Below are 17208 nucleotides of genomic sequence, written 5' to 3'. Positions count from 1 at the left end.
CAAATTGGTTTAGGCTAGAATCGTACCATTAAAGCTTTCACGTGAATCTGTTAGTGACATTTAGATGTGGTTTCCTTTTTATATGACACATTACAAGTTAATGTTGCCCTGCTTGTGTCTTTGGGAAGATCCGTTCATGACAAACTGATAAATCGTTAAATCCATCTCATCCTCATACATTCATTATCATCGTTCACATGCCAAACTGTCGATATACTTGTTTCCCCTTCATTTCAAACATTGAGTGATGCCTTTTCTCATAAAAAATAATCAATGGGAGCTTGTCTCCATCTATCACTCGTTGACAGATCCAGAGCAGGCGTGTTCAAGTGCAATGGAGAAATTCAACGAGACCCCGTTACCAAGGAAACAAGCATCTCTGGCTTGATTTGCAAGTGTTGTTTTTCCAGACACAGTAACTTACAATTTAGAAAACTGCTTTTATACGACAAATCGAACATATGAAGGCTTTAAAAAGTCTGTAAGAAAAATGACATCAAATATAGAAATAATATATGTATTCTAGTGGGGGGAAAGAAATGCCTCATTTTGATGTTGCATTTAGGTTACATCATTACTGGTGCCTGGGAGGACATCACTCATTATGAGGGATAGAACAATTGCAACTTAAGTCAGGCGTGGATGGAATTTAGATTTTAACAGTCTTGTTTGGTTACAGCAAGTGCCAGTCTTGTACCTGGTTATTGCTTATCAAGTTTGCTGTTGGCAGTTGCATTGATGTTGTCTTAAACCCAATCACTGCTTGAGATATGACTCACTGCAAAATATAATTTTTTGAAGTACTTTAGTAAATAAAACAAAGATTATCGGAGCATGTTTTCTAAGAAAATACTCAAATACTCATATTCAATGTAACTTGCTGTTTCTTTGTAATTATTTGTAAAAATTTAATTGCTGGGCAATTGACTAAAATAGTTCACAATCCAAAGAATACTGTGAGTCATTGATTGTATCCTCTAAAAGTATAGCTTAGTCACATCCACATATAGCATGCATACTGTGCTTTGCATATTAGTCATACATCCACAAACACATGCAGAGGGGAATTAAAACATGACAGCACTTGAGTGAACAACAGCAGGATAGGAAATACATATATCAAATAATCATCACCCTCTTTTCAGGACAAGCCTACTCTTTTTTTATTATCTGTTACCTTAGACTAGTTTCACCACACAATGAAGTTATGTGATCCGTGGACTATATTAAAATAACGGGAATCATTAGACAGCAATACACAGAGCACTGAAGTGTGGATCTCTGTGAGACGAGGGAAAGTGGATGAGAGGAGATGCTACTGAGATGCTTCAGGCTCTCAATAAATGATACCAGCAGAGTTAGTCTCAAACTGGCTCTTAGCTCCCAAAGTGTCAGTTTGGATCATGCAGTTGTGATGCACTATATAATACATGCTGCACTGCTTGTTAGCGTGATTTCACTTGGGTATGGATATGTATCTTCTACACAAATTCTAATGCAAATTATGCAATGCATATATACCTATAAAACGGAAATACTAGCAAATCACTGAGCAGCTTTGCTACATGATTTAATATTTGACCATATTTATATTTTTTTAAATTGCAATTTCCTTTTGGGTTGAAGTGAGACTCCTGGAAATGTAATGTTGTTGAAACCAGTAATGTTCCAGCCATATTGGCTGTATGTATTATCAGCTTTTTTGAAACACGTGATTCTTTGCATACATAATTGAAATTATTCTACCACAGGCAAAAAAGACCTATCCAAAATGTCTGTTTAATTATTCTGATCCGTGTCTAATGAAGAGGCTTTTGCACATAATTATCCAGTTCAACAAAAACAGACACAGCCTTCTAATGGTGCTATTAGCATAGAGGGAAAAAGGATTCAGCTGAATGTTTTTATCTCTTCTAACACACATATTTTGATAAATCTAAAGGAGGTTACTTGGAATTAAACCGAGAAATGTAAGCATCATGCAGGGAGGGAAGAAACATTGCATTTGCATGCAACATTTAAAACCTTGTGGTTTTCTCTTCCACTCAGAATTTAGCAGATCTTAAGGGCAGAGACATTTGCATCACAATGAATATTGGTTTGGTTTAAGCTATATTCTAATTCAGAGAGTGCTTGCAGGAAAATCGCAGAAGCAAGATTTATTGAGAAGCTGGGATAAAGAAATTCTGCTCTCCAAGATCCAAAATATTATTTACTATATTCATACAGTATTTTCATCTACAGGCTAATGTTTGATTCATGTTAGATGCATTAAAATCATTGTGGTGTTGTGTCCTGGAAAATAGCGTGGCAAGAAAATAGCTCCACCTATTGGTGTAATAGTAGACCTTCAGGCCTTATGGAATGATATTGCGGACACTATTCAAAAGGCATTGCAAATTGTATTTGCAATTGCGTTTTCAATTTGTGGACGCATAAAATGTGACATAATCCAAACGCAAATGCAAATCGCGCATTACCGTTTTCATTTTCGATTAAGTGAACGCACACTGTCTGCCAAATTTAAAATGGAAATGCAAAGTCCGTTTGCAATTGTGTTTTCCATATCTTACGAGCTATGAGCCTGTCATATTTAAATAGCAATATTAATTACCACATTTGCCTTTTTCACTCTCTCTGCACTGTGCATGTAAACTGCCAAAACTCAAATGGAATCGCAATACCTTTTGCATTTGAATTTCCAACGTCTACACGGAAACCTGTCAATCAAGTGACAGGGGTGGGGCCATTTTATTGGGCGTGTTTACATTGGGAAGTGAAGATCGTACTAAAATGTACCATGTCTTTACTAGGGTAAATATAAGTTAATGATAGTGTTTATAATTAAGCCACAGTAGCCACAAATGTACAGTTGTCTGAGACGTTATGAAATGTTCTTTAATATCATGAACCATAAAATGTAGTCATTGTTCTGCTATTGTTTATTTTCATAATAGGTAAACACAGGCCACAAGTTAAGATGGTCACAGATCTGGTACTGATTCAGTGTAGCTTGATAGCTTAGTGGTTAGTGACCATCATCTCTAATGGCATACTGTCTTTTAGCGCGTGTTCGAAACCCGGGCCAACACAGGCGTTCTTTATTTTTTTGTTTATCCTACTAACTTCAGCCGCCAAACGGGCGATCATACAGTGAGGAAAATTGCAGTAGTCAAGGCGAGCTGACATGTTATCAAGTACGCTGCTGTTTGCAGAATTACCGGACCTGCGTCCTCGCAGACATCACACTCCTGAGTCGAATGCACAAAGTCTGAACTACTGAGGATGCAAGTCCGAAATCAGCGGCTGAAGTTAGTAGGATAAACAAAAAAATAAAGAACGTCTGTGTTGGCCCGGGTTTCGAACACACGCTAAAAGATGGTATGTCATTAGAGATGACAGTCACTAACCACTCAGCTACCAAGCTACACTGAATCGGCACCAGATCTGTGACCATCTTAACTTGTGGCCTGTGTTTACCTATTATGTAAATAAACAGTAGCAGAACACTGACTACATTTTATGGTTCATTATATTAAAGAACATTTCATAACGTCTCAGACATCTGTACATTTGTGGCTACTGTGGCTTAATTATAAACACTATCGTTAACTCATATTTACCCTAGTAAAAACATGGTACATTTTAGTACGATCTTCACTTCCCAATGCAAACACGCCCAATAAAATGGCCCCACCCCTGTCACTTGATTGACAGGTTTCCATGTAGACGTTGGAAATTCAAATGCAAAAGGTATTGCGATTCCATTTGAGTTTTGGCAGTTTACATGCACAGTGCAGAGAGAGTGAAAAGGCAAATGTGGTAATTAATATTGCTATTTACATATGACAGGCTCATAGCTCGTAAGATATGGAAAACACAATTGCAAACGGACTTTGCATTTCCATTTTAAATTTGACAGACACTGTGCGTTCACTTAATCGAAAATGAAAACGGTAATGCGCGATTTGCATTTGCGTTTGGATTATGTCACATTTTATGCGTCCACAAATTGAAAACGCAATTGCAAATACAATTTGCAATGCCTTTTGAATAATGTCCGCAATATCATTCCATAAGGCCTTGCTTGAGAATGCAAAAGCAACCATCTGAGAAATTTGTAATGCTATCTGATGTCTCAGGAGTGCATATTTAGTTCATGGTTGAGTTTTCAGCTTTATGAAAGTAATCATAATCTTTTATCTATAATTTTTTTTTATTTAATTGATTTAATTTTCAATAGTTTTCTTTTGTAACAGATACAACAAAACAGAAGTCATGCTGAATAGTTTTTTCTTTTCTTGATAAAGCATTATTAAATCAAGACCATTTATTGTATGCAAATTAAATTAAAAAGAATTGCATTAAAAACTGTAATATAGTTAAATATTATAACATCCAATAAGTGTTTTATATTTTAATTTATTTTAATATTCAATTTATCGATGGCAAAGTAGAATCCAGTCTTCCATTACTCCAGTCTTCAGTGTCCCATGATCCCTCATTTATGCTGATTGGGTGCTCAGTAGACATTTCTTCTTACAGCATTGTTGAAAACAGTTGTGCTACTTAAAACCTTTGTGGAAACCGTGATACATTTTGTCAGGATTCTTTGATAAACAGGTACAAAAGAACAGCATTTATTTGAAATAGAAACATTATCGCTTTGAGAACATCTTTTAAAGGCACTAAAATAAAGTTTATTTATTATTATTATAATTTTTTATTATTATTCGTATTAATATTATTCTATATTATAAAGGTCTTCACTATATGTTTTGTTGAATTTATCTTTGCTAATTCAATTTAATGTAATTTAATTTAATTTTCATCTTAATTTACATTTTATTTTAATCTGTTTTTAACAAGTACAACAAAAGAGAACAACACTCATACTCATATTACTGAGTAAGTTTTCTTGATAAAGTACATTAAATTAAGTTAAAACGAGATAATTTATGGTATGCACTATGTACACTAAATTATCAAGTACTGATGCTAATTATGAAGGTAATTGCTGCATGTAAAGCTTCAATCATGCTTGTCTGAAGTGGTGAAGGGGTTTGCCAAACCACTACTACATTGTGCCAGGGGATCTAGAAGTGTGAGTGGGCATGATGAATAAGTGGGATCAAAAACAAAAAAGAGCAGCAGAGATGGATTAAATTTAGCTCACTGTAGAGATAACTGCTGGCTTCACGGCACTTACACCATTTTCATACCATGTCAGTATTAGACATATCAGCATGAAGCTGAAGTGTTATCTGGGTTTGCACCTGAACAGTCTCAATGTCCACTTCTTTTTGATTGGTCTTCTGCTCAGGATCAGGTCTCCAGTGCTCATTGTGAATGCTGTAAGGGTCTTATCTGGTTGCTGTCTTTTCTGGGAAGTTTTACTTGAAAAATGAATAAATCAGATTCAGGTCAGGCATTAGCAACCACACAACATTAATTAAAACCTTTTTTACAGGCTATAATTAAACAGCCCATTATTAACTGAAGAACTCGGTGAAATACAGACTGATTTGTTTGTTACTGTGTAATGAAAGAAATATAAAAAAAAATGTCATTTAGTATATTTAGTAAATTTAATTTACTAAAGCAGTTATAGATGTATTACTTTCTCTGTTATATCCTTATTTGGTCACAACAGTAACTTTCACTTTTTTTGGCACTTGAATATTTAGCACTTTTTGTTTTGTCATTTTTAATGATTATATATATACATATATATATATATATATATATATATATATATATATATATATATATATATATATATATATATACACACACACATACATATATATATATACATACATACATATATATATATATATATATATATATATATTTTTTTTTTTTTTTTTTTTATTTATACATATACATATTTATACATATATAATTCACAACCACAAAAACAATAGTAACAAACAATAATTTTAAATTGTTGTTTTTAGTAATAATAATGATGATACCAATTCAACATTATTATTACTAGTATTTTTACAATTATTGTTGTTTTTTTGGTTTTTTTAATATAGTGTGTTTGTAATTTATGTGCGTACATGTTTTTTTCTATATTGTTGTTAACTTAAACATTGTAAGAATACACACCAACTCATGGGGACTTGTGTCACCGTGGGGACCTAAATTGAGGTCCCCATGGGTACAGAAACTTATCAATCGTACAGAATTTGTTATTTTATTTTATTTTATTATTTATTTATTTGTAAAAATGCACAAAGTTTTCTGTGAGGGGTAGGTTTAGGTGTAGGGTTGGTGTAGGGAGATATAAAATACGGTTTGTGAACCAGTGAACCAGACTGTGTGTGTGTGTATTATTTTATTACTTTATTATTCCATTATTATCAGGATGTACGTTTTTGCCATGTGCACTATCAGTGTATGTTGAAATAAGTTTTAGATTTTTTTAGTTATAGGCCTATACATGATAAAACTCTGTTTGTTTGCTACTTGCAAATAAAGTTTGTCCAATTAAAACTCCGCACATGCGCTGTGAGCTTCTGAAGCGCTCAAGCCGCTGCACCAGTGTTGCCAAGTCCGTGGTTTTTACGCGGAATTTGGCTACTTCATCACTGTTTCCACGGGATGTTTTTCATGTCCAAGCGACCCCGATAACGCGATATTTAGCACCTGGAGTGAGAATTGTATCAGGGGAACCCTGTCAAAAACATGTATTTTACCCCCGAATCGCGATTTTTTAACTGAGAGCCCCCCTCGAAATGCGATTGGGAGCAACCGGGAGGATTTTGTTGTGAAAACCTGGCAACCCTACGCTGCACGCTTAGCTAGCACTCATTGCACAGCAGCACTTGACTTCACACCCTTCTGTCACTCATGCCGTGATCTTGTGACAGAAGAGGCGGTCAGTATCCTTTCTATAATTAAACATCATCCCATAACCCCTAAGCTCCGGATTGCAATTTCGCTGGAATCGTTAAGTATATGAAGTTTTTCATCTGCGCAAACAGCTCAGTGTAAAATGACGTGAGGTGTTCAAGATGGCGACTGTTTGAAGTTCGCACTCTCTGTATGGTAATAAATTGTTTTTAAGGCGCCTGGTGCGTGTTTAATGTGCAATATTTGTCGTAGAGTAAGTCGGGTGTTAGTAAAAACAAATGGCAAAAGGTGTCATCGACGTGAGGCAGAGTTAAAGCTCTCGTTTGTCAGCAGTGATGTCCCGTAGTAACGTTACATGGCGTTTACAAGAACTGATTTTCTTTATTGATTCACTTTCTCACTTATTGTGAGACTGAGGAAACCGTTAAAGGTCTTTAGATTAATATTAGGTTTACGTATTCGTGAAGTCGACAGTCCAACTGCTTTTAATTTTCCTTCAGTCCATGAACGCTCGGTACTGAATCCAGCATGAAAGTCTAAAGTTAACGTTACATTTGATTTTCATTACGGCTGCGTCTCAAATTCTAGTGAGCTGAATACCTAGGCACCATATTTTGGGCATTATAGACGAGTGCATTGCAGAGATTACACCCTTGCAAAAAGTGTATTGTTTTGGTTTGCATTGATGATATCAGATAGTTTTTCCATGGTGCTGAATGAATACCATGTTCATGTACCGTGGTATTTATGTAACTTAGTGCTTAAAAGAAGACTACGGAATATGACTAGACAGAAACCTTGGTATTGCCATGGCAAACAAAATATATATATAAAAAATCATACTGAATCACATAAATATATGAGTGTGTTTGTCATTCATGTCCAAAAACGCATGTGGTAATGTGCTAAAAAGGTCATGACAATAGCATAGATAATGTCAGAAGTGTCATAAAACATGGTGTTTCCACGAGGTATGGATATTTGTACACTTTGGTACTTTTTGCTGGTGCAGTATTTTAGTTGTAGTTCCAAGCTTTCAGCAGCACAGTCGAAGTCCAAACCTCTGTCTACCATATGTAGGCACCTTGCTAGATTTTAAGACACAGTCAAGGTTTTTTAACAAGATGGCCTCAGTCACAGTATTGGTCTGTGTTTATATATATATATATATATATATATATATATTTATGTATTATTTTTTACAGTGATTGTGTTTTGTATTTTTTGCCACTAGTTCATGCATACACATCCCATGCTGACATCACAGGCCATCGGTTTATGCTGTGACAAAGGTGTCAGTCCTGCCCTCTGTCCTACACAGCTATGGCCAAAGACCAGCAAAATGTGTTTGACCTCGTCCCTCTTCTGGGATCCACTGACCTACACAAGCTGGAGCAGGTCAAAAACCTGCTGCAGGAAACCCTCAGTGCAGGTTAGCTGGCTCTTGCGTTTGCATCATTTCTTAAGTGCATGGGTCAAATTGTACCAGTGCTTTTGTCCAACTTGTGTTTGAACTTTACTTAATATGCTTGTAATTTCTTGTCATTATCAATGGATAATGTCATTTTTCTTAATAGATAAAGGGACTGTGTTGCTGTGGAATATTGTGGAATATTTCCTGGAGACAAGCTCATCTCAAGCTGTGGACATCCTGTCTTCTGTCAGGGAGCCCCATGACAAGGTGAGGGAATACTCCTCTTCAGTAGTCTCCAGTAAACACATTGGTGAATAGTAGGGCTGGGATAAACGATTATTTTTTAAACGATTAATCTAGCGATTATTTTTCCGATGCATCGATTAATCTAACGATTAATTTTTTCAGACCAATTCGATTTTGATTATCTCCCCATTAATTGACTACTAACAATTTATACATGTTGATTTACATATCTGAATGAAAAAAACATGAATTCGTTAACATTGCAATATATGTTTATTTCTCTTAAAATTACAAAATAAAAGACTGACTAAGAATGCATTACTTTGCACTTGTATAGAGATAGCATTCAATAAAACCTTGAAGCCTTGAAAACACATAGCTTACTGAAACAAGCTTACTGAACACATAGGGCCTAGCTTACTGAAAAACAGTTCTTCTTTCAGATGAAAATAACAACGACTTGATGTCTAGCATTCAATAAAAAAGTTCACCCAAAATACTTGTTTAGAGCAATTGAAAGAATACAGTAACCAATGTAAACTTTAGGGCTTTAAGCTAATACAGAGAGTGCTTTTCCAAAAAAAAAAATTAACAGTGGGAGCCAGCAGCCTGTCATGTAGAAAAAAAAATCTCTGAATGCTCCACGTGAAACTTTGGCGTTCCGCCCTTTTTCTATCGTGTCTAATGATTTTGGTTAATATGCACGAGGGAGAGAGAGAGAGAGAGAGAGAGAGAGAGCAAGAGCAAGACAGCGCTTGTGTAGTTTGAAGACTGTGAGTGCGCGAGGGCGCGTGAAACTTGGGTGTTTCGCCCTTTTTCTATCGTGTTTAATGATTTTGATTAATATGCACGAGGGAGAGAGAGAGCAAGAAGCGCTCGTGTTGTTTGAAGACTGTGAGTGAGCGCGCAGCCGGGGCGCTCTCTCGTACGCGCCCTGTCAGGCGCAGCAGTCATTCTATTCTACATCAGAATAGATGTCCCAGCCCTAGTGAATAGTGATTGTTTCATCATGGTTTTCAGAACATCTCTGATTAATGAACAGCCTCATCTGGATATATTTCTTTGTAGTATCTTTTAGATAAGATGAATGAATGCATGGGCAAGCAGAGTTGCCGTCTCGCCACCATCACCCTCCTTGGACATATTGTTCGCAAGCAGCCACCATGGATCCACAAGATCGCTCGCTTCCCTCTGCTTTCCTCGCTGATCAAATGCCTCAAGGTACCAAGAATTTAAAATGAGTCAAGTGTGATGGAGTCATAAATGGGACTTTGAACTTAATTTATGACTTAAATATGGCTGTTCTTACCTAGAGATACGTAACTGAGAAATGGAATTCTAATGTTTTAAACCTGTCTACAGTTTTTTACCCTGATGTTCTAAAGAGATATTTCATCCAAAAACTGACCCTAAATTGTCTTCTATACCTATATATGCGTGTATGTCTACATTCACTACCATTCAGAAGGCTTGCTTCTTTTTTTATATTGTTAAATGGATTTTTATCTCTCTTATGATCATAAATTTATTAAAACAGTAATATTGTGAAATATTATTAGTTTAAAGTAACTGTTTTCTGTTGGAATATTTTAAAATGTTATTTATTATTGTGGTGGCAAAGCTGAATTAAAAAAAATTCAGTGTCACATGATTATTTAGAAATATAAAGCATAATATAAACTAGCATTATATAAATATAATATGCTGATATTATTATTGCCAATGTTCAAAAGAGTTTTTCTTTCTACTTTCAGACTGACTCCGATGTCGTAGTTCTCATAACTGGTGTGCTGGTGTTGATCGCTCTACTACCCATGATTCCTCAGAACAGTAAACAACTTCTGTGCGAGTACTTTGATATCTTTGGAAGGCTTGCTGCCTGGAACCAACGTCACCCAGGTACTTAGGCATAAACACTGCAAATATATTTGTGTTTGGTAAATGAAATAGTTTTTTAAGCTTCAGTCCTTAGAAGTGCTTCTAGTCCTTAGAAGAATGTTTCTAGATGGTCAAAATATAACTTGGTCTTTAAGGCACTCTTTCTTTGAATGTGTTTTTTAGGTCAAGCTCAGGGAGTGTTTGCAGTCCATCTACATGCCAGCGTATACTCGCTTTTTCATCGTTTATATGGCATGTATCCCTGTAATTTCGTTTCTTACTTGCGTTCCCACTACAGTATGAAGGAAAATGTTGACTTATTTGGGGAAGTGGTAAAGGTGAGGTTTTATCTTTCGTGCCACACAATTTTAAGAATTGTTATATAAGTGGCACAATTATTATTACTATTTTAACACCTGCTCTACAATTTCCTCCTCCTTTTATAGTCAAGTCACTTTTATCACTTTTATTATATCAGCCCATGTTACAGTATGTACGGATACATCCTGAGCTCATCACCGGAACCAAAGACTACGAGGTTGATGCAATTAGGTATGTAAAATGAAACAATTTCTGTTATATCTTAACATGATCCAGTGAACCTGTTTTTTCATGCTTTACTTTTTTAATCGTGTAGATGGAAGAGATTTGAGCCTCATGATATCGTGGTTGAATGTGCCAAAATTTCACTGGATTCTAAGGAGGCGTCATCTGAAGAAGGATACTCCTCTCTGTCGGATCACATACCACGACGCCCTGTAGAACATAGCCGATCATGCTCAGAGCTCAGCATCCATGGTAAAATGACATATAATGTTTAATGCTGTTTCATATTCCGTGATGTTCTGTAGTTATTGTTTGTAAATGTTTCCAATGAAAAAAGGAAATCCAACCACAAGGAAGAGTTGTATTTTGAAAATCAAGGCATTTTCGTACACGAGCAACTATTAAAATTAAAAAATTAAATTAAATTTATGCATTTAGCAGACGCTTTTATCCAAAGTGACTTACAGTGCATTCAGGCTATCAATTTTTACCTATCATGTGTTCCCAGGGAATCGAACCCCCAACCTTGCGCTTGATAACGCAATGCTCTACCAATTGAGCTACAGGAACACTACTATTAATTTATTTTTATTTTTAAATGCTTCCCGTGAAATAAACAAGATAATGTAATCAGCACAATAGATAATAGGTAAAGAGAAAGGTTACATTCATTAATTCTCTTGGGACCAATAAGATGAGGGGGAACACAGTTATCAAAACACAAATACTTTTATAGTAGAAACTTACCAAGTGTCAAATCTTCATTCATATCTAAAGGAGATCAACATGTGAAATCTACATGTAAAACTGTTAATATTTACAATGTATTAGACCACAGAATGGCTAAATGCTTTGACTTGTGTGTGTGTGTGTGTGTGTGTGTGTGTGTGTGTGTGTGTGTGTGTATTAAGAATTAATACAATTTTCAGATTTTTCTTCTACTGATTTTGAAACTTACCTACTTTCTGCTAACAGAAATCACATCTGTCACACCAAGGGCTGTTGTTCATCAGTCTCTATTTCTGTCACTACCTTATCTCACTGTAACCCAAGACTCAGGTTCCAGCGCACAGACCCCCAACCATCAGGTAAGAATCCTTCAAATAAGTTGGCAAGATGACCAGAATCTTACTTAAATTTCCTGATAAACCTTGCACAGTAACTGAAGTACAATAACAGTTAACAGACAAGACAAGTAAACAGTCAGTAGTAAAATAAGAACAAATACTGTAAATACAAGCAATTATAAATAAAATAGAAAAGAGTTCATCTAAAAAATTCATACTGGTTTGTCATGTCTACTGGTACATTGCCTACTTCTAGTATGTAGTTAATCCAAATTGTTTTGAAAGTCAGAACAAGCCTCTAAATTTAGATCAGCATGTCCTGTGACCCCTAACTGAATGAATTTATGTTTGATCCATCAATAGAGTGATGGGATGAACTCCTCAGGGACGAAGGAGGAGATGTGGAGTCCTTCCTCAGTGTGTGGGATGACCACCCCTCCCAGCTCTAGAGGAATGTCCCCCACCACAGTTTCTGATGTCTCACATAGTGCCTCCCACCTCTCAGGACGGATCCCCAGCACTTCAGGTCAGCCAAATGCATTCTGGTCTAGAAAGCAAAAATGGTTCTGTATGTTTGTTTGGTCCCTCAGATGGCTTCAGGGGTTATTTTTGTTACAGGGGATGGAAAATGGACCCTTTCTCCCTCCACACCCTCAGGGTCATCTCCTCTCCCATCACTCTCAGAGGAAATAGGGCAGCCTGCCCAAAAAACCAGCTGTACTCATGCTAAGGTACATGGACGTATAAAGCATTTGCTTCATTACTTATTAAACACATTCTGTTAGCGTATTTTCATAAAAATGCATTTCTGTCTAAAACTATTCAGGGGATTCATATAGGCAAAGACCTGAAGAAAGTCACACCTATAAGTATTAATAACACTGGTGAGAATATCTGCTGAGATTTATAGAGGCTCATTTCATATAGTGACTGATACTCACTTAATATGCTTTACTTTTGCTGCCTTTAGGAGGTGCAAGTGATGCCAAGACTCCGGTGTCATTAGAACAGCTTTCTGACATTGTCAAAAGGACAGACGGAGAGAGAGAGGATGGTGAGAGCAGTGACATTATGCAAAACAATAAGTCCCACAGATTAAACGTGTGTTGATTTAAAATGAGCTCTGCGTTCACCAACTTCTCCAATGTTTTTTTTTTTCAAGATACTATCGATGAGGAGATTTTGAGTCTGACTAATGGGAGACTGGAATTCGGAATGAGGCCGGGCCTGGATTCCTCATTTTCTGGCTCCTTGGACACCCTCCTCTCATCTCACCCCAGCCATGAGCAGAATTTAGTGTCCACACCAGACAGGGTTGAATTTTCTGCCAAAGGAGGAGAGCAGCAACCCTGGTCCCTCTGGCCCGCATTCACCCCCATTGAAAATGGGAAGTGTAGTAAATGTTCTCTGTCTGATTTGACAAAGGATTCCATGCCATATGAGCCGCTGTTTGACCTCGCCCTGCCTAAAGTGGCATCTCTGTTTTTGGAGAGGAAGACCACAGAGGCCATCCAGAGAGCTGATGAAGAAAGGGAGCACCGAGAGGAGCTAGAGGGAGAGGATCTTTCTACCACCTCCCCTCTGGAGGTATTGGACCGGGTTATCCAGCAGGGTCATGACACCCATGAGAAAGTGCTGAAGACGTACGCTTCTGTTTTTCTTGTCTAATATGACTATTGAAAGTGTTTTAGAGGAAATGTGACTGAAAACAGTCTGTTTGCTCTTTTACAGAACTCTGTCTTCTCAAAGCCAATCACCAGACCCACACTCTGGAGGTAAACAGCATAGCAATAAAGGAAAAGGTATTTCGTTGTTTTACTAATTCATAGGCTCTCTGTGCTCAAGACGACTGTGTCCTCCCAGCTCTTCTCTTACAACTTTCCTGTGTTTGATTCTATTTTACTGATGCTTTCCTCTAAATACTTTCAGATTCTTCTTCTATCTTCTATGTCATTCTTTATAAAATCCTCAGAAACAGCATTGTGTTGGTCCTAATCAGCCAAATAATCAGAATCCCTGTAGATTCTCAGTAAAGCTGCACAATATTGTGATATGGCTTATTTTAATTAGCAAAACAAAAGTTGCAGTTTAATTAATGATATGAGCTGCAAGTTTCAGCGTGAAGCATAGCACTGTTCATTTAAATGAATGCAAATTATCCAAATCAACAAAATTAAAGCTCAATTAATTAATTTTAGTGTTGTAATTTGCTGTAAAAAAAATACTTTTTTCAAATTATTTTATTTATATTATTGTATTTTCCTTATATTATCATGTTGTTTCCAATATTCTGCAGCCTTAATTATACAAGTATTTTCAACATTTAAACCACAGCACTATTCTGTTGCATTTGAATTGACTGCAATGTATTTTTCCAGGTCCTGTGTCTACAGAGTCAGATGAGCTGGGAATGTTGCGCAGTCAGCTGCTGTTGCTGCATAACCAGCTGCTGTATGAGAGACATAAGAGAGAGCAACATGCACTTCGTAACCGCCGTCTGTTCGGACGTATTGTCAATGCTACTGCCCTGGAAGAGCAAAACAACTCCATGGTAACGAATGAAACTGGAAGAATTATCTATGCCTGTGCAAAATTCTGCATATAATTGAAAAGCTTGTCAGTTTGACACATGCCCCATTCTTTGGATACTCATAAAATATTTTAGTTTGATCACACTTTAACTACCCAATAAAAAATACTACTTTAAGCTCCATTTATCACATTTGACCAAATCCAATATGAGAAATTCTGTAAATGTTCCTTTATAATCAGTGCAGGAAATGTTAAAGGTTCACCCAAAAAAGGAAATTTGGTGTTTATCTGCTTACCCCTGAAACTGTACGGTATTTATATAATTTTTTTACCTCTGATTTTCAATGCAATGTCTGAACTGTCTTGAGCGCATTCGTGTCTTCTTGCTTGCTTTATTGTGGCTCGCAGACTTATAAGTGCATTACCGCCACCTATCTCTCAAATGGACCATTGACACTATCAATTCTATCTCCCATTTGAGAGATAGGTGGTGGTAATGTAGCCTCAGACGTTATGCCCACGGACCTTTGGCTAAACTTCTAATGTATATAGGACACAAAAGTGGAAACACTTCAGGAGTGTCGAAGTCGTCATCGGATTGGTTGAATTCTGCAGTATTTCTGGGAGACGTGTGTGTCACATTCTTTAACATTCCGTCTGGAAACAAAGATACCGTGGTGCCAAACCCCCTCACCAAAGAAAGCTACCGTGTTTACAACTGTGACGAACAGTGCTTATCAGGATCAACTAAACACTGGATATTCAAAAGTATGTGAAATATTTAAAGTTCGCACCATAGACTCTTTCAAATATGTCAGTGTTTTACACACCAGTCTGTTATTGTGGCGACATTTCCACGCCTCGAAATGTGACGATTAACGATATGAACTGTGATTGGTTTTTTGACATGTCGGTCAAACGGCCTCATGGGTTGGTCTTGACCAATGAAAGCTGCCATAGATTGCAGACCTTCAGTCTGGCTACGTGAGACTAGCGGTAATGTTACAAAAATTATAATATGACTGACAAAGTCTTCGTTTAATCCTACATAAAAAAAATTAAAATTAAATAAATAAATAAAAAATATTTTTTCAATCTTGTTGATTGAAATCACTTTTGAGTAGATTAATTTACTACCAAAAGAATCATTAGTTACAGTCCTAGATTATTTAAAATATTTCTAAATACAACAACATTTTTACTTTTTGTAATAAAAAGACAAACATTTTATTGAAAACTACTTAAAAACAGTATTAAAATATTGTCACGTTCTAGTGAACTATCTAACTATCTGTACTTTGTCTCATCTCAAGTGTATTGTCACACCCCTAGTGTCAATAAGTGATGATATAGCTCATACTTTTCCAAGTGTATGATACAGCTTTCATTCTGCAGGTCAATCATATATTCATGAAAAAGTAAATCAGTTTGAATAAAGAAAGCAATAACTTTGCCTTGGTATCCTTTCAAATGTTAAAGTTGTCACAGTCATTGCATGCTTTGCATGTGCTGCCCCGCCCTGCCCCCGGAATTTTTTTTGCTTTAACCGCTGTAAACATCAAAATTTTGTTTTTGGGTGAACTATCCCTTAAAAATTGTTAAACTGTTATTAACTGTTGTTAACTTGTTAACTGTTAAAACACCTCAAAAGTCTTGTCAGTCTTGACACAAAATCCTTCTTAAATTGTTGTTTTTTTTTGTAAGTTGTTTCTTGAATTTTTGTTGTTAATATCAGGAATTATCTAGTGTTGTGGTTTGTGTGTGTGTGTGGCAGAAAACCCAACTCAAGCTTCAGGACATTGAGATCCAGGCTGTGCAGGTAAGCCTGAAAGAGGAACAGCGGCGCTCCAGGCATATACAGGAAGACAGAGATGCACTTGTGAACCAACTGCAGACTCAAATCCAGCAGCTACAGAAGGAGCGGAATGATTATTACTCAAAGATGCAGGAGCTAAAGGTAATCATAGGGCTATAGGACTTGAAGAAATACAATGTTCATCTTATTCACTCACAATACAGCATCAAAAATGGTCAGCATTTGCCATTCTGTTGCTGGAATGTAGAAAAGATTGTGTGCTTTCTGTGTTAAAGGCTAGTGTTTTATGTGGCATCATTTACAGAGTGATTTGCAAGAGAATCAGAAGAAGGTCCGAGAAATGGAAGCAGAGCTCCAGAAAGCCAATAACAAAATGTGTAATATGGGACACATGCTCAGCCAGCTGTCCATCAAGGTAAGACTTGCTTATGACAAAGATATGTTACATAAAACACTATCACACTGCTAGAATAATTTGAAAGCAATAAAAAATATATATAGTCAAAAATATATTGTCCTTATTTATTTATGGTTTAATTTGTGTTCCTGATTTATCCAACCTCAGCTGAACAATAGTGAAAACATTGAGCAGCAGATGGCTTTCCTGAACAAGCAGCTGCTGCTTTTGGGTGAAGCCAACAAGTTATGTATGGAGGAAATCGACCGCTTGGGACCTGAGGCTAGCAAGGTTTGCAGTGATTATTAACTACTAATGACTTATCATGACTTGCATCATTGAGCAAAACCCAGCAGATCTCTAGTTGATTTTTGACTTGATCTATTTTATTACTGTTAGAAGCTGAATATGCTGCAGGCATCTTCACTGCATGATGCTGAGCATTTGA

General features: G+C 36.5%; 1 protein-coding gene across 6 annotated transcripts in view; it reads left to right on the top strand.

Annotated features, from left to right (window-relative positions):
- Positions 1-6758: 6758 nt before the first annotated feature.
- LOC132139709 (hamartin-like) overlaps positions 6759-17208 on the top strand; it is a 15624-nt gene continuing 5174 nt past the window's right edge. Inside the window, exons 1-20 of one of the 6 annotated variants that reach the window (XM_059548276.1) lie at positions 6759-6889; positions 8099-8296; positions 8442-8545; positions 9593-9745; positions 10279-10423; positions 10586-10740; positions 10881-10954; positions 11040-11200; positions 11924-12036; positions 12379-12541; positions 12634-12746; positions 12842-12899; positions 12986-13069; positions 13178-13658; positions 13747-13817; positions 14394-14566; positions 16322-16504; positions 16668-16778; positions 16929-17051; positions 17160-17208. The exon at positions 17160-17208 is cut by the window's right edge and continues 139 nt beyond it. In XM_059548276.1, the coding sequence (XP_059404259.1) occupies positions 8188-8296; positions 8442-8545; positions 9593-9745; positions 10279-10423; positions 10586-10740; positions 10881-10954; positions 11040-11200; positions 11924-12036; positions 12379-12541; positions 12634-12746; positions 12842-12899; positions 12986-13069; positions 13178-13658; positions 13747-13817; positions 14394-14566; positions 16322-16504; positions 16668-16778; positions 16929-17051; positions 17160-17208 (2623 nt within the window). In that variant the 5' untranslated portion in view covers positions 6759-6889; positions 8099-8187. Of the gene's footprint in view, positions 7060-8069; positions 8297-8441; positions 8546-9592; positions 9746-10278; positions 10424-10585; positions 10741-10880; positions 10955-11039; positions 11201-11923; positions 12037-12378; positions 12542-12633; positions 12747-12841; positions 12900-12985; positions 13070-13177; positions 13659-13746; positions 13818-14393; positions 14567-16321; positions 16505-16667; positions 16779-16928; positions 17052-17159 lie in introns of all 6 variants that reach the window. The other 5 variants (XM_059548278.1, XM_059548281.1, XM_059548280.1 and 2 more) reach the window with 5 other exon arrangements.

Source organism: Carassius carassius, chromosome 4, assembly GCF_963082965.1.
Source record: "Carassius carassius chromosome 4, fCarCar2.1, whole genome shotgun sequence".
NCBI lineage: Eukaryota > Metazoa > Chordata > Actinopteri > Cypriniformes > Cyprinidae > Carassius > Carassius carassius.
Note: the sequence above shows the minus strand (reverse complement) of the source record. Positions and strands in the feature narration are given on the sequence as shown.